Here is a 22,002-nt window from a genome sequence, read left to right on the forward strand (position 1 = left end):
GGGGGGGCGGGCTCCCAGAATCAGCCTCCTGGAACCATCCTGAACCTCGAGGACGAAAATGGCGGCTAGGATGAGACACCTGCTGCTCACTGCTGTAGTCACCCTCTCCATGGTGAGTTACCGTGCTTTCATTGCCTGTCGAGAAACAGACCCTGCACCCCCCGCCCCCTCGCTTCAGAAATCCTCCAAGGGACATAATTTTCTCCATGAAGCTCTAGGGACGACTCTTCAAGCAGGGGGGGGATCATTTTAGCAAAGGGGTCAGTTCCTTACTTCGTGCAACAGAGACATCATCACAAATACTATGTAATACAAGCGCTGTGCAGAAGATCTGAGACTCTCGTAGGACCTAGAATCTTCCTGGGTCTCGACAAATACAGTGTTTTTCTGTTTAACAGCTTAACGGTCTCGGGTAAGTACATCAGAATAAGTATGACACACGCATAACCCTTTACTCAGCCAGTTGTAGGATTTGTGGATTGAAACAAAGGCACAGAAATGCGTGTTAGAGTATTGAACACAAGGACTCAAAGTGCTGTGACGCAGATGCCTGTTTTTGCGCTCTTCAAAAAGAAAAGTATCTGATACAGGTGGAAAGTTCAGTTCCAGAAAGCGCAAATCCAGACCGGGATTTTGCTTCAACCAACCGGCTGAATATAAATAGGCTTGGTGACAGAGTACTCAACTGGTTGGTTGGAGCAAAATCTTGGTCTGGATTGATACGTTTTGGACCTGAACTTTCCACCTCTGCATGTTGCCTGTGAAGTGGCTAGTAATGCTTTGATGTTTGCAGTTTTATATTGACGTCTGCAAATTGTTTGTGAGATCTGGCGTCAGGTGGGCGGTTATTGATAAAAGCGTAAATTTTTTACTTAGATGCTATTTGTTAATAGAATTTAAGTGCTTGAATATAGTCGATTTTATTTTGTACGATTTAGTAATTTATCTCTTATCTCTCAATAGCGAAACATCTGCATGATTGGCCAATGTTTAATTAAGGGACCATCTCACTTTGCGTGAAAGTGAGTTTGAGTTCGAAAGACTCATACGGAGTTTTTCTTGCAGGGCCTCTGAGCTGTAAATAGATGTGAGTGAGATCAATAATCAGCGAATTCCCGTTGCATTTTCTCAGCCTGCCCCTGTATCCAGCACAGCGTACTTGACTAGTGCATTTTCCCTCCATCTGCCTGTTCTTTCTGGGGTTCGCTTCGTCGCCAGGGACTCCCTTTTCAATCTTTGCCTTTCATTCCTTATCGCACTGAATAGAGCTGGGTGCTTTGTTTGGATTTCCAGCACATTTTAAATCTTGCTCCATCAAAACTCGACGCAGTCTTAGTTCATAATGACTCGTCCTTTTTTTTAAAAAAAAAAAACTAGTTATACTTAGATGCGATATTTAATGGCATATTATAAGCTAATGGGTCCATGTTGTTGAAGGCCATGGAATGGACACAAAGCGTAGCCCCTCCTGTGAAACGGTGGGAGTTTGTTGTTATGGTGATTCGCTCGTGTTCGCTTAGGAATCCGTGATGCAGGCTCCCTGTAATATCGATTAAGACAGAAAAAAGAGGAGAATTCTCCCTAAAAGCTGAACTGGTGTGTTTGCTTTCCATCGCGAAAGGATTTAGGTTGTTCTGTACATCTGATTTAACCTCATCGGAGCTGGAATTTAAAGCTTTGCTTAGTTAAATCGCTCATCAGAAAGTGGGACCCCTGTTTGAACCTTATATCTGTAACTTACTTATCTCACGTTGGCACTCATGGTAGCACAGAGGAGTACTGTGTGGCTGTGTATGGTTCCCTGAAGTTACATATCCCTTCTGTGCTTGATGTGGTGGTTGTTTCGACAGACACAGTGCATGAATGAATGTTTATCCAGGTAAAAATGCATGTTTCTGGGTGAAATGAAATTATGCTTTGTCATGCCGTTTGCTAAAGTGAATACAGGTACGTTTACTTTGAGACATACAATCTTAAGGTACTGCGGGGGGGGGGGGGGGGGTGCTTTTTTGTGACATCGTCCTGTAGCAGTCTGTGCGCAGGAAGGGGGTCCTGGGGGAGGGGCAAACAGATTGATTGTGAATGCACAGTTGAATGGACCGGAATCAAGGAGGAAATGCTGATTTCCTTGGAATATAAATTTGCTACTTTCCCCTCTAAGCTAATCTGCAGAAATCAGAGTCATAGGTCAGAGCTGGCATAGGTCCTGACTCCTATGCACCAATCGGAGATCTACACTGAAGTCAGCTAGCGTAGGCCCTAACTCCTGTTCACCAATCAGAGATCAGCACTGATGTCAGCTGACATAGGTGCTAACTCTTGTTCACCAATCAGAGATCGCCACTGAAGTCAGTTGGCATAGGTCCTATCTCCAGTCTACCAATCAAGGATCAGCTCCGGAGTCAACTAGCATAGGTTCCGACTCCTGTACACCAATCAGAAATCACCACTAGAGTCACCTGGCATATGTCCTGACGCTTGTTCACCAATCAGAGATCAGCACTGTAATCAGCTGGCATTGGTCCTGACTCCTGTATACCAGTGAGCCAGCATCACTGGAGTCAGCTGGAGTGGGTCCAAGTTGTTGCAGCTAAACCGGGACACAGAGTTAAAGGCGATTGGCACATGCCCAGGTGGTCTGTGTTTTGCTGTGGCTGCTAAGTTCTGTGGTGAAACAGACATACATTTTAAATGTACCTGTGCTTGCCAGGCATAGGTGGGGTTTTGTCCTTTGGATGTTGCTGGGCAATCATTAGAAAAAGCGAAGGGCAGAGCAGAAATACAATGATGTGTGTGAACAGTGTGCACCCATGAAATTGCATCCTGCCCGTTTACCGATAGTGTTTGTACACACTGTAATGGTCATCGATTGACTCAAAAATTAAGGTCTGAGGAAAAACTCACGAGGCACGAGTTACCTGGATGAATATGCGTGACCACACTCAGCCCAAAATAGAGCAAAATGTGGACCTGAGCAAAAAAAGTGACGTGTCCTTCACCCTGAGACCGTGTTGAGGGAAGACGACCCGGAGTCAGAGAGGGATCAGAGAGCAGTTACGGTGACATTGTGCGCTGTCTGGTTCTACGCGTCAGAGCACACCACAGCTGGGGCGATGCAGGTCTGCGCTGGGGTGGCAGGGGGTGCAAACGAGGCAGAGGGATGCTCAGCTTATCCCGTTAAGTGAGACTCATGGTGACTGTACTCTGCAATGCAGACCCTTCCCACCCAGAGGGGTCTGAGCATAGTCACGCTTCTGCTTGCAAAAGGCAGGGGGAGATGCCGTAAACACATACTTCAAGATATAAATATGCTACCCCTTTATTATTATTAATTTAGCAAATATTTTTTATCTAAATTGGCAAACATTTGTGAGAAGGCAGGGTCAGACTGTCCCTGGGGCAACTGGGGTTAATGGCCTTGCTCAAGGGCCCAATGGGGAAATCGTTCTGGCCGCTACTGGACCTGAACCAGCATCCATTTGACCATAGACACAGCGTGATGACCCACAGAGCAGCGTTAAGCTAACGAGGCCGGCTGAGCCAATGTAATCAGCTCGCTTCTGGGCAGAATCCCCAAGTAAAGGAGAAAAGGGAGCCGACGGCAGAGATGGCCGCTCTCCGGCCGACGTACAATCAGTCGCTTCTGTCCCCTGCCAGCCGCCGCTCTCCAGAACCACCCCCGCAGTCAGAGAGATTCGCCCGCTAGGGAGGCACGTCGTTTACTTGGCGAGGTGCTGAAGAAAAAGAGAGACAGGGTCACTGCAGAAATGCAGTGAGGAACTGAGCGACGCAATTCGAGTCCGACAGGCATCTGTCAAAATCAAATATTTACATCCAGCCAGTACACACATCAAAATCACACAAACCGGCTGTTTACGGGGTGGAGAGATGATGGGCAGCGCAGTGTTTATTTTATTTTTCAGTTAGATTTCCCTGCATAAAAGTTACTCAATCTGTACTAAGAGACTACAAAAATGTTACTTACAGGAAGCATTGTTTTAACCATAAAACACAAGCATAAAAACACAAATTCCTTTTTTCAGCTCAAATTTCATGATAGCACAAACAGATATAAATGTACATATTTCTGTTTTTTTATATATATGATAGTGTAGTTGTCAAGTGATACAGTATTAGAATTTGGTCCTTTGCATTTAACCCACATGTGACATCATAACATGGCAGGGGGCAGCTAACTCAGTGCCCGGGGAGCAGTGCTTCGGGGGGTGGGGGGTTAGTATTTGAACCAGCATTCTTTGAATTACAAGTGTGTGTCCCTAACCATTAGGTGTGTGTGTGTGTGTGTGTGTGTGTGCGAGAGAGAGAGAGAGAGAGAGAGAGAGAGGGAGAGAATTATGTTTAGAACCAAATATTTCCCACCTTGATATCTTTATTGTCATCTCTAAGTGTCCCAATTTGAAGGGAGGAAGTGAGCGAGATGCTGGGCCTGCGGAGGTGGTGAGGTCTCCGGCTTCTTATTCTTGTTCTGATTAAACTTCTATTCTGAAACACATGCTCAACTGTTCAAGGCACATTTCACATCTGCAAAATACATGGTTCACCTGAGACGGCCTTGGACCCACAGATGTTAAAGTTTTAAATGTGTTTGCAAAGGTCAAAGTTTCACATGCCAGGGAGTGAGCAAAAAGTGCAACTCTTTCCTCTGCTGTAATTCGCTTTGGATAACAGCTTTAGATGTATACCGACATTCGCTAATGCTTTCCTTGTGGTTTACGTTTTCTGAAATGCTTTCTGATAATCATCTTGCAAATGTGCTGTGCCTGCAACTCTGTCCGCTACCTTCTCTGACTGTGTCCTCTGCCCTGTGTCACTGGGACCCTGCCCTCTGTGACTGCATCTCTGCCTCTTGTGACTGTGTCCTTGCCTGGTGTATCCTGTCCCCTGCCCTGTGTATCTTATTCCAAGCCCTGTGTATCCTATCCTTAGCCCTGTGTATCCTGTCCCCTGCCTCTGTATCCTGTCCCCTGCCCTGTGTATCCTGTCCCCTGCCCTGTGTATCCTGTCCTCTGGCTTGTGTATCCTGTCCCCTGCCCTGTGTATCCTGTCCTCTGGCTTGTGTATCCTGTTCCCTGCCTTGTGTATCCTGTTCCCTGCCTTGTGTATTCTGCCCTCTGCCCTGTGTAACTATGTCCCCTCACTGCAGGGTTCTGTGGTACGCTCTGATCACTCTGACTGCGTGATTAAAAGGGAACATGAGAAGTGCATGGAGAAGATGGCAAGAGAGGAGACTTCTGAAGACCTCAGGCTGGGTAGGACCTGCTCACCGGTCATGTGTGTGTCTGTGCGTAGGTATGTGTGTGTGTGTGTGTGTGTGTGTGGTCCAGGTATACCCAGGTATACGTGATAATTTTTTTTTTTTTAACCTTACGGGGGACCACTCTCACATACGCTGTTCTGTGTCTCTCGAATTGCAGCAGAATTTATGGGTAATTTCCATGTTCACTGACGTCACATCAGTGGTCCCTCGTTTTCTCTCTGTTGGCACGTGAGCTTCCAAGCCGCATTAGAAAGTGCACCTCGGCTGGCCGTGCGCCGCCCGCGTGCGCCCTGCACCGTCTGCTGACACAGCCGGAAAATTTCCACAGCAGCATTTCCAGAGAGACTCTCTCCACAGAAACCGATTTCTCCCTGCAGCACTTTCACCAGGTGAATTTAATAGTGAAAATGCAGATGGTCCCTAAGCCTTCACACGTGGCTGTGAAGCGCCTTTACACCCACAATCGCTGCGTCCCTCCATCACGTCTCTGCCTTTTTCCTGTTCATGCACTGTGGTTCTGCAACCTGCCAAAATTAACACCCCCCTACGTCTGTACAGTAATTCGTAGTATAGTGTAGCACAGCATAGGAATTAGACTATTTATTTTAGTATTTTGGTAATCATATTTGTTTCGTGAAGGACAGATGGATGCTTTGGTAAGAAAGAGAATATTAGGTTAAATGGACACACACACACACACTTATACAGACCCATGCACACACAGACACACAGAGACAGACAGACACACACATACACACACAAAGGTTAGTAATTATGTCTTTGTGGGGATTCTGGGGAAGATCAGCTTAGCTCAACATGATGAGCAATAACCTTAACTGCAAGTAACCAAACAAAATATGACATTTTTGGCATTTTTATTTTGTATTACATTGCATTCACAGATCTTTGTGGGGACCTGAAAAATGGTCCTTTTGACATCAAAATAACAATTTTTATTACATATGGTCCCCACAATGTAATATATACATAATCCACGCACACACATGGACACACACAGCAGCAATGTCCCCCGTCACGCCTCCCAGGCTCTCTGATTCGCGGGGGGGGCCCACATGAATTGGGCCTCGCACTGTGACCCCGTGCCCGGGAGCTCCACCCCCCCATCCTTCCCCAAGCCGAGCCCCTTGTGTTTTCACGTTACGATCGTGGCATGGAATGTTCTAGTAAAAGTTCTTTAGGTGACATTCCACAGGCAGTGGTGAGCTGCTGGCATGTCTGCACGTCCCAGCTCCTGTTATAGACATCGACCATGACAAAATCTGCTTTTTAATTTGGGGGGGGGGGGGGAGGGGGGTGGAAATACTGCTTTTAAACCCCCTCCCTCCCTTCTTCTCTTTTTCCCTCATGGGAAAGCTGAAGAAGTAGGAACAAGACAAAGAGTCACAGGCAAACAATGACAGAATGTCACGTGATTGTATCACATGACCCTATTGAGTGGCTCGTTAAAGGACCTGCCCGCCCTCTTCCACGTCTGCAAACTCAACACTCTGTCCATACTGCCTTCAGAGAGACCCCTGTCTGTGCATCACGCACATTCCTTGACCTTTCATCACGGGACTCCTTCTGATTATTATGTTACAGGCTGTTTTACCCCGATAAGCCAGTAGCCCCGCTCCGGAGTACAGGCCACTGGAGTTCCCACCTGCAAACAACAGTCGTTTGGATAAAACGGAAAATAAATATAGGTGCTATTAGCCGAGTGAGCGTAGTGGACCTTCAGCATCAGCAGCGCCAAAAGCATCCCAGTTCACATGCGAGGATGAAAGAGGAGGATGGATAAAAAAAAATAATAATAGTGAGATCCCAAGAGGAATCTTATAATCATAGGAGTGGAATGGGTCTTATCTGGACTGACCTCCAGGTGGCGCTATGGCGCCAGGGACAGCTAATTGTATTCGCCAGCGTTTCGTTCATAAGCAGCCAGACTTGATTTTTTTTTTTCACTGTTGGAGATCAGTAGTCAACTGGCAGACGGCCTGTAGGACAGTCAGGCCCACAGAGACCCATCCCCACGCCTCTGCTCGGGCAGCAATTCTGGGGTTGACGCAAGACTCGGGCACCTTTTCTTCTCTCAAGTCAGTGAATCCGCTTAGCTGCCGTTGGCTATAAGGCTGGTATTGGTTTGTGAATTACCCGCAAGACTTTACTAGCAGATTCTCTTGGTGAGGTTAGCTTGTTAGCCAGTGGCTAAACGTTTTGCAGTTACATCTTTCCCATTAACGTGGCTTCTTTGGCAGAGTGGCGAATGTTGTGAATTTGTACCGCTTAGTCCCAGGGTTGCTTTGGCTCTCCTGATTCATGTTCCCCTGAGCCCCATCTGAAAATTCGAGCTCCCGGCTTCCATCTCATATGGGGGGAAATCTGAGGCCCATTTTCCCGCAAAACTACAAGCTAAAAATCACTCCAGCCACTCGGAACGTTTGTAAATATATTTATTTCTTTATCTTCCTCATACACTGTGGTTTGAAGACCATTAATCTATAACCAGAAGGTTCCCTCCCCAGGAGGGTTGGTCTTGTTGACCCTTTGAGGATGGTGCTTAACCTTTTGTTTTAAAAAACACTTAGCATGGGTGTTACAGACACATAAAACCTTATAATTAAATGGCCTACGGTTGTCCGAGCAAGTGGGTTGTTCTTTTGTTGTCTAACAAAGAGGAACTTGGGGAAGGGATGCTGTCTGCTCAGACGAGGTGACACACTGTACCTCCCAGGGTGTTTTCTGCCTGTTGATGCTGTTTTATTATTTCTCAGTATTTCATAAATGTGGCCAAAACCAAGAGAAAGCAGCCTGAAATGTGCAGTGAGCATCTGTTGTCTATTGTCATTTTAGTTTAAGTGCATAAATAAACGTATGCTCAGGGAGAATAGTGTGATTTAATGTGTAGCGCCCCCTGCTGGTGGGGTGAGGAAATGCATGTCTATGTTTGTTTGTTTTTTTTCAGACTGTCCATGGATGTGGGATAATCTGACGTGTTGGCAGGCCGCAGCGGTTGGAGAGGTCGTGGTGGTGAATTGTCCAGAGCTGTTTGAGTTCATGAGCCCTGATGATGGTGTGTCCCCCCCCCCTCCACTGACACTTTTGAGTCATTTGCATCTTTGAGGATGAGTGTGTGTGTGTGTGTTTGTAAGGTGAGGGAGATTACATTTGACACTGCCTGTTTGTAACGATGTGGGCTGTGTTTATGTGAAATCCGAGTGACTGTGCGTATGTCCGCCCGCGTGTCTATGCAGGGTCATCCACTCGCACGTACGTTTTATTTACCTGTAGGCTCAGAGTGCTTTTGAACGCATGTGCTTCTGCATGCTCCCCTGCCTGCGTGCACAGGCCACATGTCCATGTTATGAAAGCGTGCGGTTTCCCTTCATTGCTATTCCAGAGCTGGGGAAGATCAGCAGGAACTGCACGGAGGACGGCTGGTCTGAACCATTCCCCCACTACATGGATGCCTGCCTGTTTGACGAGAACACCACCCGGCCTGTGAGAGCGTCGCCTCGACAGTGCCACTGCCAGCCGCTCGTGCGAAGCGCCCTCCTCTTTACATTAACACTCCTTCCCTTCTCTGCAAATTGCCCTCCCGCAGGACATGTTCTTTGCGTCGGTCAAGGCCCTCTACACTGTAGGCTACAGTACCTCGCTGGTGTCCCTTACAACCGCCATGGTCATCCTCTGCAGGTTCAGGTAGACGGCCACCTCAGTCTCTTTTGTGTGCCTGTGCTGCTCCCTAGAGGCTGCAAGGAGGAAGTGCTCTGAACAGTAAAGGTTCTCGGTCGGAAGAGGACGAAGGCATTATTAATAAGGCAGTAACGCAGGCTGGGAATGCGTCACAGGAGTGCAGCAACGCTTATCTTTTTCTCTTTTTTCTTTTTTATATATTTCCAACCAAGGAAACTGCACTGCACCAGAAATTTTATCCACATGAACCTGTTTGTGTCTTTCATTCTGCGAGCCATATCCGTGTTCATCAAGGATGGCGTGCTGTACGCAGAGGAGGACAGTAACCACTGCTTCGTGCACCCTGTGAGTTACAGACATGCTCTGCCTCCTACGCGCTATGAGCGCTGCATAAATTCATCATCTAGTCATAATGGGGTTGTCGATGTTGTTGCCATAGTAATCGTGAAGGAGCATTTCAGCACAGGTTAGACTCTTTGGTGACTGATAGCCTATATTATTCCCACTCCACTGGGGCCGGCCTTATTTTTCTCATCTCTGTACATAATGTCAGTGCTATTTGTTTATTAATATACATAATTTATAACCTATAGCCTGTAAAGAGTCTACAGAGATTCTGGTATTTGTATGACGAAGATCGGTGACGAGAGTGTTTAACTGCTGCCCCCTATGGGAAGTTGAGTAACTACAAGCCGATGATGGAATGTTCCAGTGAATGACTGTTGCTTGTGGTTCATCTCGCCAGGTGGCTTGCAAGGCTGTGATGGTGTTCTTCCACTACTGCGTCATGTCCAACTACTTCTGGCTGTTTATCGAGGGACTATACCTCTTCACCCTGCTGGTGGAGACATTCTTCCCTGAGAGGAGATATTTCTACTGGTACACACTGATTGGATGGGGTAGGTCACCCTCATTGGTTGAGGTGGGGCTGATGGGCACTCTGATTGGATGGGGTAGGTCACCCTCATTGGTTGAGGTAGAGCTGATGAGCACTCTGACTGGATGGAGTAGGTCACCCTCATTGGTTGAGGTGGGGCTGATGGGCACTCTGATTGGATGGAGTAGGTCACCCTCATTGGTTGAGGTGGGGCAGATGGGCACTCTGATTGGATGGAGTAGGTCACCCTCATTGGTTGAAGTCGGGCTGATGGGCACTCTGATTGGATGGGGTAGGTCACCCTCATTGGTTGAGGTGGGGCTGATGGGCACTCTGATTGGATGGGATAGGTCACCCTCATTGGTTGAGGTGGGGCTGATGGGCACTCTGATTGGAAGGAGTAGGACTGTAAACGGTATGATTTGGGTCTTTGCAGACACAGTGACTTTTGGTGTGATTCATGTTACCTGTTTATTTCCTTTGCTCAGGAACTCCCACCGTTTGTGTTACCATATGGGCTGGGCTCAGACTTCACTTTGACGACACGGGGTGAGTGCATTTCTCAAATGGGTTTCAGTACAGTAGCACCATTAAGAACCGAATCCAGGGGGCACTTTGGTTAGGACATTAAGCATGATCAATCCGTGGGTTGGCAGAGGTGTGTCATTGTTAGGCCTCTATCGAGCGTCGGTTTAGATAAAGTAAAATTTGGTTGATAGTGGTATTTATAATTGCCATGGATATCTTTGGAGTAACATAAAGGACTTTGTTTATAGCTGCTGGGACATGAATGACAACACTGCCCTCTGGTGGGTGATCAAGGGACCTGTGGTAGCATCAATCATGGTGAGCAGATAGTGTGTCGCGACTGGCAGCAGGCTGGCTGCCGGACGCGTGTCGGATCAGTGCTGAAAGATTTCATTATACAATCTCACATATTCACATTTTGCCAGACAGCAACGGTGTCTCTTTCTCTCTCTTTCCCCCCCTCTCAGATTAATTTTGTCCTCTTTATCGGAATTATAATAATCCTGGTTCAAAAGCTGCAGTCACCAGATATCGGAGGCAACGAGTCCAGCATCTATCTGTAAGTCCTTCCATGTGGCTGCAGGCATCCCAGCGTGGATGCAGCAGAGCGTTTCCGTAAAACCAAGCTGAGCCAGGCCTGGTTTTAGGAGTGCGGCACCTGTCCATTTAAACAGAGCCCTCCTCATTCTGCTTGGACGCGTGTACAGCGCCACCTACCTCCTCCTGTCATTTTTGTCCCGCTGTCGTGTTTACATCATCACCCAATGAAAGACCGGAGTGGCTTCCTCACCTCAATCATGCATGTGAAGTTTTAAAGGTTTTTTCTTTGCACAACCTAATACTCTAATAGCACAGTGTGGGTTTATTTCACACTATGGGTGGAAAAAAGAAAAAAGCTTTTAAAATGACATGATTGCTGAACTTGTTGCTCAACTTGTTTGTCTTAATCTGGACATTCCAAGCTGCCACATTGTTACCATTGCATCCATCCATCCATCCATCCATCCATCCATCCATCCATCCATCCATCTATCTATCTATCTATCTATCTATCTATCTATCTATCTATCTATCTATCTATCTATCTATCTATCTGTCTGTCTGTCTGTCTGCCTCTGTCTGTCTGTCTATCTATCTATCTGTCTGTCTGTCTGTCTGTCTGCCTCTGTCTGTCTGTCTATCTATCTATCTATCTATCTATCTGTCTGTCTGTCTGTCTGCCTCTCTGTCTATCTGTCTGTCTGTCTGTCTATCTATCTATCTATCTGTCTGTCTGTCTGTCTGTCTATGCTTTGGCATTGTACTAAATGTGAAATCATCAGTCATCTGCAATGTATTATTATTACTATTATAATTATTACTATTATTCTTATTATTATGTTAAGAAGTACAAGGGGTGACAATTTTTACTGCATTGCCCCATCTTCAAACTCATTTATAGGACCAGAACACAGATGACCCAACAAGATTTGTAGCAATGTCAGTTCAGTCTGCCCACTACCATACCCGAGCGGTAAATATTACATTTATCATACCACGAAAGTGAAAGCGACTTTTTAGCAAAGCCAGAATATGTGTTTTTTTTTTTTTGTAATGACCTGATCGTTTAGCTGATCTTACGGATAATTTTCCTAAAATGAAAAACAATTAACTGCTCTTGAGCAGTCTTAAATGGAAGACCATTTTTGTATGACGCGGATGAAATTTGGGCAAATAAGCGCAGGAAAGGATTGTGTTATGAGTCTGGTGCCTTGATAGTTTATCTGGATTGGGCCTGTTTGTTTTGGTTTGATACAGAAAATATCGACGTAATGAACGTTAGTGTCTTTGAGTAATATCCTTTATTACTCCCTCCAAATGGCAGCAGAACAGCCACAATCTCTTGTATCTCAACAAATAGAGCATTGTGTTAAAAGTAGTGATGGCAAAATGAAGCTTTATGAACCATTTGCTGTAGTTTTGATCCCACCAGAGCCCTGTTTTTGCGCACAGCACCATCTAGTGGGTTAAAAAAATACAGCAAATGGTTCATCAAGCTTTGTTTGGTCCCTAGTTAATAGCTCAAAGGTTGTGAGTACAATTCCAGGGAGCACACAAACAATGTAATCCGTCCCTCTACTCTAAGTCACTTTGGATAAAAGCATCACATATATGCAGATCTTAAATGAGTGGTACCATCTTGCCATTGGCTGATTTGTGCTTGATGGTCTTCCTCATGCTACATGCTATCATATTCACTGTTGGCTGTGAAATTGCTGTAAACTGACTTTGTTTTGTTGGATTGTTTTAGTTGTGTGTTCATGGCTGTCATGTGGCTGTAAAGCAATTGGCTGAGAACTTGCTCGCCCCGTCCTCCCCCATATGTCCGTCTCTCCATTTTCATGCCTTTGCCCCTTTCTTTCTCCTAAACCTGTCAATGGTGGCCCGTATGACGTCTGTGACACTAAAGCGCTATCGGCTCTGTCGTGTCCAGCAGCTGCGTACAGAAATGCCTCTGTCAGGCCGCGCACGACACCCATCAGTCGCGCAAGATGTCACAGCTATCCGCCATCACGCTGTAAGTGGAGCCGAAGTCGGAGGGGCTCATTTCAGGCATGACCGTTTCACACTACCATTAGCGTCCACCAGGGAGTGCTCAAGGACAACTTAATATCTGGGGGTGGTTTTGCTTGTCCCAATGTAAGTCAAAATCCCGCAAATTGGAGGGGTATGAAACTGATGCAGAAAAGCAGTCCCTTTCTCAAAGGTCAATACAATGAAGAATCACTCAAGATCCATGAGGTGGTGATTCGTTGACATTAACAATGAAGCTAGTAGATGTACTAACATGACTCATGTGTAAGACCACATAACTCATTGCCATCTCACCTCTCCTCACTTCTGAATTCTTGTGGCTGGGTGGTGAATCTGCTCTGAGATGATTTGGAGGATTTTTCTATTCCTTTCTAAACCTGCTGTCAAGTTAAATCTCCCACCAGCGTGATTGGGCATCTGTGTGTTTGCCGTGCGATGGACTGGCATCCCGTCAAGGTGACCCCTGTCTCGAGCCCTATACCACTTGGGATAGGCTCCAGGCTCCTTTGAGATCCTTACCAGGATAAGCAATAGGATGACGGATGGATGGATTTCTCACTCTGTGTGACAAATAAGTTGTTTCAGTATTACTGACGGCTACATATTCAGACTTGTAGCCATTCCCAGCTGTTTTACTGCGGATACAGTAACGACTTTCCTTCTAATGTTTCTGTAATCGTATCTAACCAAAATGCCACAGCGATGACTCATCTTCTGTCTGGTCATATGCCCTCTTTTCAAGCTCTAGCGTTTCTGCGGCCTGTTATTCAGAGTCCTTACGCCGCTTCTCCCTGTCATGTGACCGGCAGGAGGCTGGCCCGCTCCACCCTGCTCCTCATCCCACTGTTTGGTATCCACTACACCGTCTTCGCCTTTTCCCCAGAGGACGTCAGCAAACGAGAGAGGCTAGTGTTCGAACTGGGCCTTGGATCCTTCCAGGTTTGTGTTTAGTAATAGATTTGGCACTTTCTTGATGTGAGTGAAGGAATAATTACTGTGCTGTGCTGATTGCGGCAAAGAAAATAATGTCATATATTTACAAATAGATCATTAGAAAATAACAAATATTTGTGGCAGTACCTTAGTCAGCCACTTGGCCGTGCTGTTGTTCTGTTATATCCTTAAGTTGTCCCATACTGGTACGATTGCTTTCGCAATCATATTGAGCTGCCGCTTAAGTGTTTTATGTCTCAGACAGGGTTTGTGAATTTACGGTAGTTAGTTTTTCAGATTCCAGTCCAGAAAAAAACAAACTGACTGTTACTCTTGTCAGGGAGGAGAAGCAGAACAAGAGATAATCTGGTGTCAAACCCAAAATGAAATCATGTTGTTAACTGGAGGCTGGTTTAAGGCTAATGGCTGAGAGCTAGAGGACAGCCATAGGAGGATAACGATGGGACAGGCCATAACCACGTTACTTTGTGTGCCTTCAGGGCTTCGTGGTGGCAGTCCTGTACTGTTTCTTAAATGGAGAGGTGAGTTGTTTTCATTCGACGCCTTTCTGTGTGCTTGTGAGTGACATGTTAGGAGAGAGGACCCGCTATGTGTGATCATAATCTGGCTCCCAGTACTGGAAAGAGATTATAGTTTCTGTGACTTTAACGGGGAAGATGTATGCCTCCATTCATTTAAAGTTCACATCTGTCAGAAATAATAATGAGCAATTAAATCAGAGTGCTGGTTGCTTGCCTGGGTAATGAGGTGCTGTCATGCTTCCTGTTTCAGTGTCACTTCCTGTTTCCGTGTCACTTCCTGTTTCAGTGTCACTTTGCCCGTTTCTTCCTTATGTCATCACATCTTTAGCTGAATAGGAGACTTATGCAATATAGCGCATTTTCCTCATCACATTATAGCTCCGTCTGACTGTATTTATTTTTTTAGTAACGGGCTGGTCATTAACGATTTTGCTAACTGCCAGTTTTAAAGAGAATTAAAGAATAACCTAAAACGTGAGCCTTTACAGCTAAGTACATTAAAAATGACGTCTTCAAGTTTCTGCCTAAAGGTGCAATCGGAGATCAAGAGGAAATGGAGGAGCTGGACGGTGAACCGGTACTTTGCTGTGGACCTGAAGCAGAGGCAGCCGTCGCTGGCGAGCAGTGGGGTCAACGGGGGGACGCAGCTGTCCATCCTGAGCAAGAGCAGCTCGCAGATCCGCATGTCCAGCCTGCAGGCGGAGACGCTCAACCTCAATCTGCCCACCTGAGCGCCTGAGGGGTCCCGCCTCCTGCTGAAGGCCCCACCCCCTTCCCCCGCCTCACCCTCCCAGATGATTCGCTCGGGTCAGAATCGAGACACGCCCACATCCCACCCCCAATAGTTAATCCCCATGTAAAAAAATATCACGTCACATTCCTTGCATTGTCTGGGGGGCGGTGATGTCGTCACATTGAAATAAGTGACAAAATGCAGGCAAAAAAAATGTGCATGACTCAGCCGGTTCTGGCTCCTCAATTGGCTGAAATCGGAGCTGGACCCTTGCGCCCTTTAAGCGATATGGTTGGCTGAGTGGCGTGAATATTGCGGTACATAAGCAGGTCTCTGTGTTGGAGCGGCTTTCTGCTTGTACATATCCTGGTCCATTTGCAACAGTCACATTCAGCCCTGGCTTGGTTACATCCGGCCTGTGAGTGTCTTCGATTCTGGTCCCTTACCAGCTCTGGAGGGAGTTCCCAGACCTAAGTGGCAGTGTGTGACGTGGCCACCTGGTGGCCTTCAGACACTCTGATATACGGTTGCTCACTGCAAGAGATAAGAGAATTCAGAGATGGGAACATTAGATTTCACGTGCCCTGTGTCCTGTTCTCCCCTGTCACTGTCCCCTGTTACTGCCATGTTACTGGCCCTGATCACTATCCCCTTTCACTGTCCCCTGTCACTGTCCCATGTTACTGCCATGTTACTGGCCCCGATCACTATCCCCTTTCACTGTCCCCTGTCACTGTCCCCTGTTACTGCCATGTTACTGGCCCCTATCACTATCCCCTTTCACTGTCCCCTGTCACTGTCCCCTTTTACTGCCATGTTACTGGCCCCGATCACTATCCCCTTTCACTGTCCCCTGTCATTGTCCCCTTTCGCTGCCATGTTACTGGCCCCATTCACTGTCCCCTTTTACTGCCATGTTACTGGTCCCGATCACTGTCCCCTTTCACTGCCCCCTTTCACTGCCCTGTCACTGGCCCCATTCACTGTCCATTTTTGTTGCCATGTTATTGGCCCCTTTCATTGTCCCCTGTCACTGTCCCCTTTTGTTGCCATGTTACTGGCCCTATTCACTATCTTCTGTCACTGTCCCCATTCACTATCCCCTGTTCCCTTTGATTGTCCACTGCCACTGTCCCCTTTCACTGTCTCTTGTCACTGTCCCCTTTCATTTTCCCCTGTCACTCTTCCTTTTCATTGTCCCCTGTCACTGTCCCCTTTTACTGCCCTGTCACTGTCTCCTGTCAAGGTCTCTGGTCACTGTCCCCTTTCATCGTTCCATGCCACTGTCCCCTTTTACTGCTCTGTCACTCTCTCCTTCCATTATTCCCTGACACTGTCCCCTTTTACTAATTTGTCACTGTCTCCTTTCACTATATCCTGTAACTGTCCCCTGTCACTATCCGCTTTCACTTTCCCATTCCAGTGTCCCCTCTCACTGCCCTGTCTCTGTCCCCTATTCCCTGTAACTGTCCCCTCTCAATGTCCCTTTGCTGTGCTCCTGAATAGCCCAACAGGTTAACAATCACCATGCAGGTAAAGGAAAATTAGAAATTTGAGTTGATTGCCAGATAGAGTGTCAGATTGTCTGTCAAAATACAATTTAAATAATGAAGCTTTGCTAAGAGTGAGGACAGCAACTAAAACATGACTTTTTTTCTCATGTAAATATATCCTGTATTTTTGGAGTGTTCAGTGTTCACACACAAACAGTTGAAAAGGAGTTATCTCAGTGAGCCGTGCATAAATCTGTCTGTATACACTTTTTTCTTTTTTAAGAATTAATTTTTCAAAAGTATCCGTATGTTAACGTGGTTATTGTGGTGTGCTAAATTTAAATAAGAAAAGTACAAACTGGAGTCCAAATCTGTAGAGTCCATTTAACATCTGTAGAATATAAATAAATAGAGTATATAAGCAGATACTTTAAATATATTTAAAATATCTGTATATATACTTTATGAAAATCCATAATTTCTGAGAAGTTGTAGAGCCATGTGGATATTCCTGAAGTTGCCTCATATGATATTAAACCAAGATGAGCTGAAATTAGGTTACTGTAATCTGGGTCAGGTGATCTGTGTTGACGCGCTTTCTGCCATCAGCCTATCAGCTTATTCTGCCTGCAAACTGAAAGTGTTTAGCAGACCAATCAGGCGTGAGAAAAAGCCATGGTGATGAAGTATTCCAAAGACGAATATTTTACTTCATAGGACTCTGAGCTCGCTTGTGCAAAACCTTACAGCTGATGTCAATGCTGGGTGTTTCTTTGATCAAATTTTCATTAATTGTGGTTTCTCTTAAGTTCCCTAAGTGCCTTTTGGTCACTGTAAGAGCGCCAATGTTCAGTATTGAAATTTAAATTTTTTCCAAAAGAAATACCATTTGTTGGTCGAACAACATTTAATAGACATGGTTTTTTAATGCATTATCCACAATATTGGACTTTTAATTTTAAACACAAAGAAACAAGAGAGAAGTATGTAATGCAGTGTTGACATTATGGCAGTGTGTGTCTCTGTTTAACCTTGTGACCTAACTGGTATTATTTTGTTACTCCTGTGGTTACTATGGGTGGTAATGTCTGAGTAATTATTACAGTTATTGTTAGTAATAGTGTTCTGTTTGGTAGTGTAGTAGTCGTTTACCCTTCCTTGTTGCCTGTGGCAACCATCGGCATGTGCACATTACTGAAACGGTCTAATAACGAATTCAGTTCAAACGAAACCATTAAGATGCCTCAGTCTCTATTTCAGGAACCCCCCCCCCCCCCCCCGCCATCAACTTTTTAGGAAAATGTCCAGTTTAAACACACCAATGCAGAATAACAAAGCAAGTTAAAATGTTCTGTTTCTTCCCCATCGAAATAGGTACCTTTCCTATTGTGTGACGTGATGTATGTCGTGTTGTAATTTTCAAGCTCAGATATCCATTTTGTGCACAGAACATTGCATTACATGTGCAGCACTTCGAAGAGCAGTTCAGTGTTTCTGAATGAGTGGTTTAAAAGTACCTGTATACAGCTTCCTGCAGCAACAGACCTTCAAACACGGCAAATCCCAGAACTGCAGCCAATCAAAAGGCAGCTCAGATAACACTCCAAGCAACCATTCGGCCCCTAATTAATGTAAATGTTCTTAGTTACCTGTGCGCCGGACATTATTGGTCCGCTGATAATCTCTGACACTGGGAAAATATTGTTGCAGTTTCAGAAAGAGAAACACAAAGAAGTTTTTATCTCACGCAGCATCTGCGTGCTGGAAATAGAAAGTGTAAATATTCACTATTTACTTTCAGTGACAAAGTAATCAGAAATAGCCTGTGTTTTTGCCTGCTCTTGCACAAATCCATGTGTAAAAATAGACTGTTACCCTACGTCAAAGCAACTGCTCTGTCAAGGGGGGCAGGTAGACAGCCTCTGTTCATTGACTCGGCGTGGCTCGTGTAAAGAGGAAACCCAGTACCTGTTCTTAACGAGGCAGCATTTTGGTTATGTGCATGCACGTTTAATGACATACACTGTACATCTCGGCGCGGGCTAGTTCAGTTATTGCTGTGAAATCCAGGAGTGTTGGCCCTGGCATCTTGAGGCTTACGGTCGCGCACGGGAATCTCCGCCCTTCCTCCGGAAAAAGGCTGTTCAGTTCAGGACAGCTCGGCGACAAGTGTCACCGCTGCACCTGCTCCGGGTCTGAGAGAGTGGGAAGGATGGCGCATGAAACCACCAGATTAGAAAATCCCCTCAGTCACTGATTTCTACCAGGTTTTTACAGTGTCCGTCTGACATGGACCCCCCCTCCCCTCCCCCCAACACACAGAATATGCATGCACAGCATCTAGAACCTTCCGGAAGGGTAAAACGGGAAAACCACTCTGTTGCCTGAAAGCTGATTTTGTGTGGATGCACAGGCTTTTCTGAGCGCTCACGATGCATAGTATCACCAGCAATCTCTCTCAGCTTTAAAATCACAAAAGGGAATATCACATCTCAACATTGTTAGAGCTGTAATGAGCGGGGAAAAGGTACTGGTGTTAATGTTTGTCGCATGGATTGAAGATTGTGTCTACTGTCTTTGTTGCGGTCCTGTGTATATTTGTCCTAGCTTGAGTTTTCTATCCAAAGCATAGCCCAGGGTGTTATGTATTCATACTAGACGTCACACTGAAGTGGTCCAGCTTCAGTAAGTATGGTCGGTGATCCAGGAAGGTCTCACTCAAGAGTACACTAAAAACCCCAAATCTTTCTGCGGCTGAATGGAGATACTGCTTCTGTGAGTGAACCACTGGTGCAGAAACAGAGGGTAATTAATGTGCATGCAGATCAGGGGGGCAGATGTTTCTCCCTCGATTTGCTGCACATGCTGCGACTAGATGGACCACGGGATTGTGCCAGGGGCAGCCGCTAGGAGCAGAGCTTGTGCTCATGCATGTGCTTGAACATGGACCTTGACCGTGGCGTGCTGTAAAATGTGGACTGTGTACATGACTCCTGAATTCCACTTCACCCCCCCCCCCCCCCCCCCCCATGTCCTGTAAACACCTGTTTGTTCTGTAGTGTACATTAGGAGTTTTGTACATGAAATTGCTATATTGGCGTTAAAATGCATTAAATGTTTTTTTTTGCTAGAAATTATCCTGTGATTTCGCTGAATGTGTGCGCGCATGTCAATGTCCATCCACTAAAAAAACAACTGACGCAAACAATAGCTGGTTTTATGCAGAACAATATACGATGTAATCCAGATTCAATTCAGATTCAAATTTGGATGCGTACAATTATCATAAATTATAAGCGCTGGTTCTATTTTGTTGTTTGGGAGAAGCTGCCTTTGCTTGGCATTGCAAAGGTAATGATGCATGTGGCTCTTATCAAACGTTTTTATGCGGTTCATACAAAAAGGCAGATTTTCCTTCATATAAAGATGAAAGAGCAGCACTGGTCGCATTGCTCCACGCATGCAGAGCTGGCTAGCGCCGCTAATGCGGATAATACTGTAGGTACAGTGGCTCTGAAGATGTCTGCTTTTCAGGGACCACAAATATTGTTCCATTAAAATTTGTTCCAGCTATTCACAGCATAAAGGGCAGCTAATATTATCTTAATTTACATATTTACTCATTTACATTAGAAAAGGGCTTGAAAGCTTAGATTTAAACCTTGGGGCCATTTTACGGTATAAAGTATCTCCTGATATATAACAAGCTCTGAAAATAATATCTTTGTTTGCATTAGTTTAGCTGCAGTTATCAGAAACTGTCGTCTCACATTGCAAAACTGACTGTTTACAGGCAGAAAATATACTATCAGCCTTTATCCCCTATTTGGTTTTAAATTGAACTTATTCTTAGCTGACTGACTGGGCTCTTTGTGTAGATATTTTAAAACACACTCATTGAAATTCTTTAAACTAAGGTTTATAGCCAGTCCTCAGGGACCCTTAGTAGTCCACATTTTTGCTCCCTCCCAGCTCCCAGCCAATTAAGGACACTGAGTACCTGGTGCAGGGTATAGGGAGCAGGGAGGAAGCAAAAATGTGGACTGTCTGAGGGTCCCTGAGGAGTGGCTTAAGACACACTGCTTTAAACGCAATATAACAACACAATGTTTCCAGAAGTTTTCTCTAGAAAATAATCAACCCAGGCTGATTGTTCAGTTTACACTCAGAAATGGACTCTCACACACACAGGTGACACATTGGTGAACGTCTGCAGTTTTCGGGCTAAACCGCGAGTTGCAGACTCAACGCGGTGCGAGACACAAACGGTGGACCTCAGGAACGTCCTTCAGGGAATCCTCACCCCAACAGAAGCCGCCCTGCGGTTAGATGCCACAGATGGGTTCGCTGCCCCCACTGCAGGAAGGCCCCCTGCCCACAGGCTTGTCCAGCACCGTCACCTGGGAGATGAGGCTGCTGTCAGGGTACGGTGGTTTCCGCCGCTCCACGGGACTCGGCCGGCCCGACATCTGCCACTTTGAAAGCCTTCTCCTCATCTCTGCCTGCACCTGAGGCGAGGGCAGGTCAAGGACTGAGGTGCCACCCATGTACGCCGACCCCACCCCAAAAGAAAGCCATTCCACAAAACTATCCTCCTTCACCACATCCTCCCCAGCAGGGGGTGTTGTGCTAGCATTGCTTTGTGTTATTAACCCTGTGTGTAACCTCTCCCCAGCATGAAAATTCACATTTCATAAGTGACGACAAAAAAAAAATATTGATACTTACTTCCCCATTCAGGAAGCAGTACAGCAAAGCGACCACAAAGCCCTGGAACACAGGCAAACATCCGGTTAGGTGAGGTTTACGCATGCCTGCTGCATTATGGGAAAATGCCCGTCTCATACGTCAAATTGTGTAAGAAAGGGGGCTGGCAAGGGGCTCAGCCAGTTAGGAACTGTGATCAGAAGGGCGCTGGTTCAATTCCCAGGGTCGACCGAAGTGCTTTCAATATTGGGGCCTTGAGCAAAGCCTTTAACCCCCAATTGCTCCAGGCGTCGACTGACCACACGTTCTCTGTTTTACGTTAAATTGACTTAAAGTGTCGGGGCTGGTGCTCATCCTACCTGGAAGGATCCGAGGCCCAGCTCGATGTAAAGCCTGGCCGCTTCTCCCACGGTTTCCGGCAGAAAGGCAAATACCATGTAGTGCGTCCCGAACAAGGGGATGAGGAACAGGGTGGACTTGGCCAGCCTCCTGAAATAAGTCACAAAGCACCGAGTGAAAGGCAGGCCCAGGTCAGGCTCCACAGAGGACCAGCTAGAACCTGAGGAGATCCTGAGTGTTTATCAATACCAGGAACGCAAAGAACGTACTTGTGGTCTCAGTAAGAGCGTTCTTGCTACCTT

General features: G+C 46.1%; 2 protein-coding genes across 9 annotated transcripts in view; one reads left to right on the plus strand and one right to left on the minus strand.

Annotated features, from left to right (window-relative positions):
- Positions 1 to 17,934, plus strand: adcyap1r1a (adenylate cyclase activating polypeptide 1a (pituitary) receptor type I). 6 transcript variants are annotated; one of them, XM_049011206.1, is made up of 14 exons: positions 1 to 112; positions 5,165 to 5,270; positions 8,244 to 8,351; positions 8,679 to 8,779; positions 8,883 to 8,980; positions 9,187 to 9,319; positions 9,720 to 9,873; positions 10,340 to 10,400; positions 10,628 to 10,697; positions 10,847 to 10,938; positions 12,853 to 12,936; positions 13,763 to 13,892; positions 14,387 to 14,428; positions 14,946 to 17,934. In XM_049011206.1, exons 1-14 carry the CDS (start codon positions 59 to 61, stop codon positions 15,165 to 15,167), a joined length of 1,455 nt encoding a protein of 484 aa, XP_048867163.1. In that variant the 5' UTR covers positions 1 to 58; the 3' UTR covers positions 15,168 to 17,934. The 6 variants fall into 6 exon arrangements, with proteins under 6 accessions (XP_048867163.1, XP_048867165.1, XP_048867164.1 ...); XM_049011208.1 differs by having other exon boundaries at positions 14,959 to 17,934; XM_049011207.1 differs by having other exon boundaries at positions 12,856 to 12,936.
- LOC125740282 (vasoactive intestinal polypeptide receptor 1-like) overlaps positions 17,920 to 22,002 on the minus strand; it is a 15,690-nt gene continuing 11,607 nt past the window's right edge. For 2 of the 3 annotated variants that reach the window (XM_049011213.1, XM_049011214.1), the window contains 4 exons: positions 21,721 to 21,850; positions 21,383 to 21,424; positions 20,958 to 21,162; positions 17,920 to 18,849 (listed from right to left, as the gene is read on the minus strand). In XM_049011213.1, the coding sequence (XP_048867170.1) occupies positions 20,980 to 21,162; positions 21,383 to 21,424; positions 21,721 to 21,850 (355 nt within the window). In that variant the 3' untranslated portion in view covers positions 17,920 to 18,849; positions 20,958 to 20,979. The remainder of the gene's footprint in view (positions 18,850 to 20,957; positions 21,163 to 21,382; positions 21,425 to 21,720; positions 21,851 to 22,002) is intronic. The other variant, XM_049011212.1, reaches the window with a different exon arrangement.

The sequence above is a fragment of the Brienomyrus brachyistius genome, chromosome 4 (assembly GCF_023856365.1).
Source record: "Brienomyrus brachyistius isolate T26 chromosome 4, BBRACH_0.4, whole genome shotgun sequence".
Lineage (NCBI taxonomy): Eukaryota > Metazoa > Chordata > Actinopteri > Osteoglossiformes > Mormyridae > Brienomyrus > Brienomyrus brachyistius.

Excerpts from the sequence above, each read along its gene's own strand:
- adcyap1r1a (XM_049011206.1), top strand. The coding sequence starts at position 59 with ATGGCGGCTAGGATGAGACACCTGCTGCTCACTGCTGTAGTCACCCTC. Across the intron at positions 13,893-14,386 it reads TGGGCCTTGGATCCTTCCAG|GGCTTCGTGGTGGCAGTCCT; the intron begins GTTTGTGTTTAG and ends GTGTGCCTTCAG. Across the intron at positions 14,429-14,945 it reads ACTGTTTCTTAAATGGAGAG|TTTCTGCCTAAAGGTGCAAT; the intron begins GTGAGTTGTTTT and ends GACGTCTTCAAG.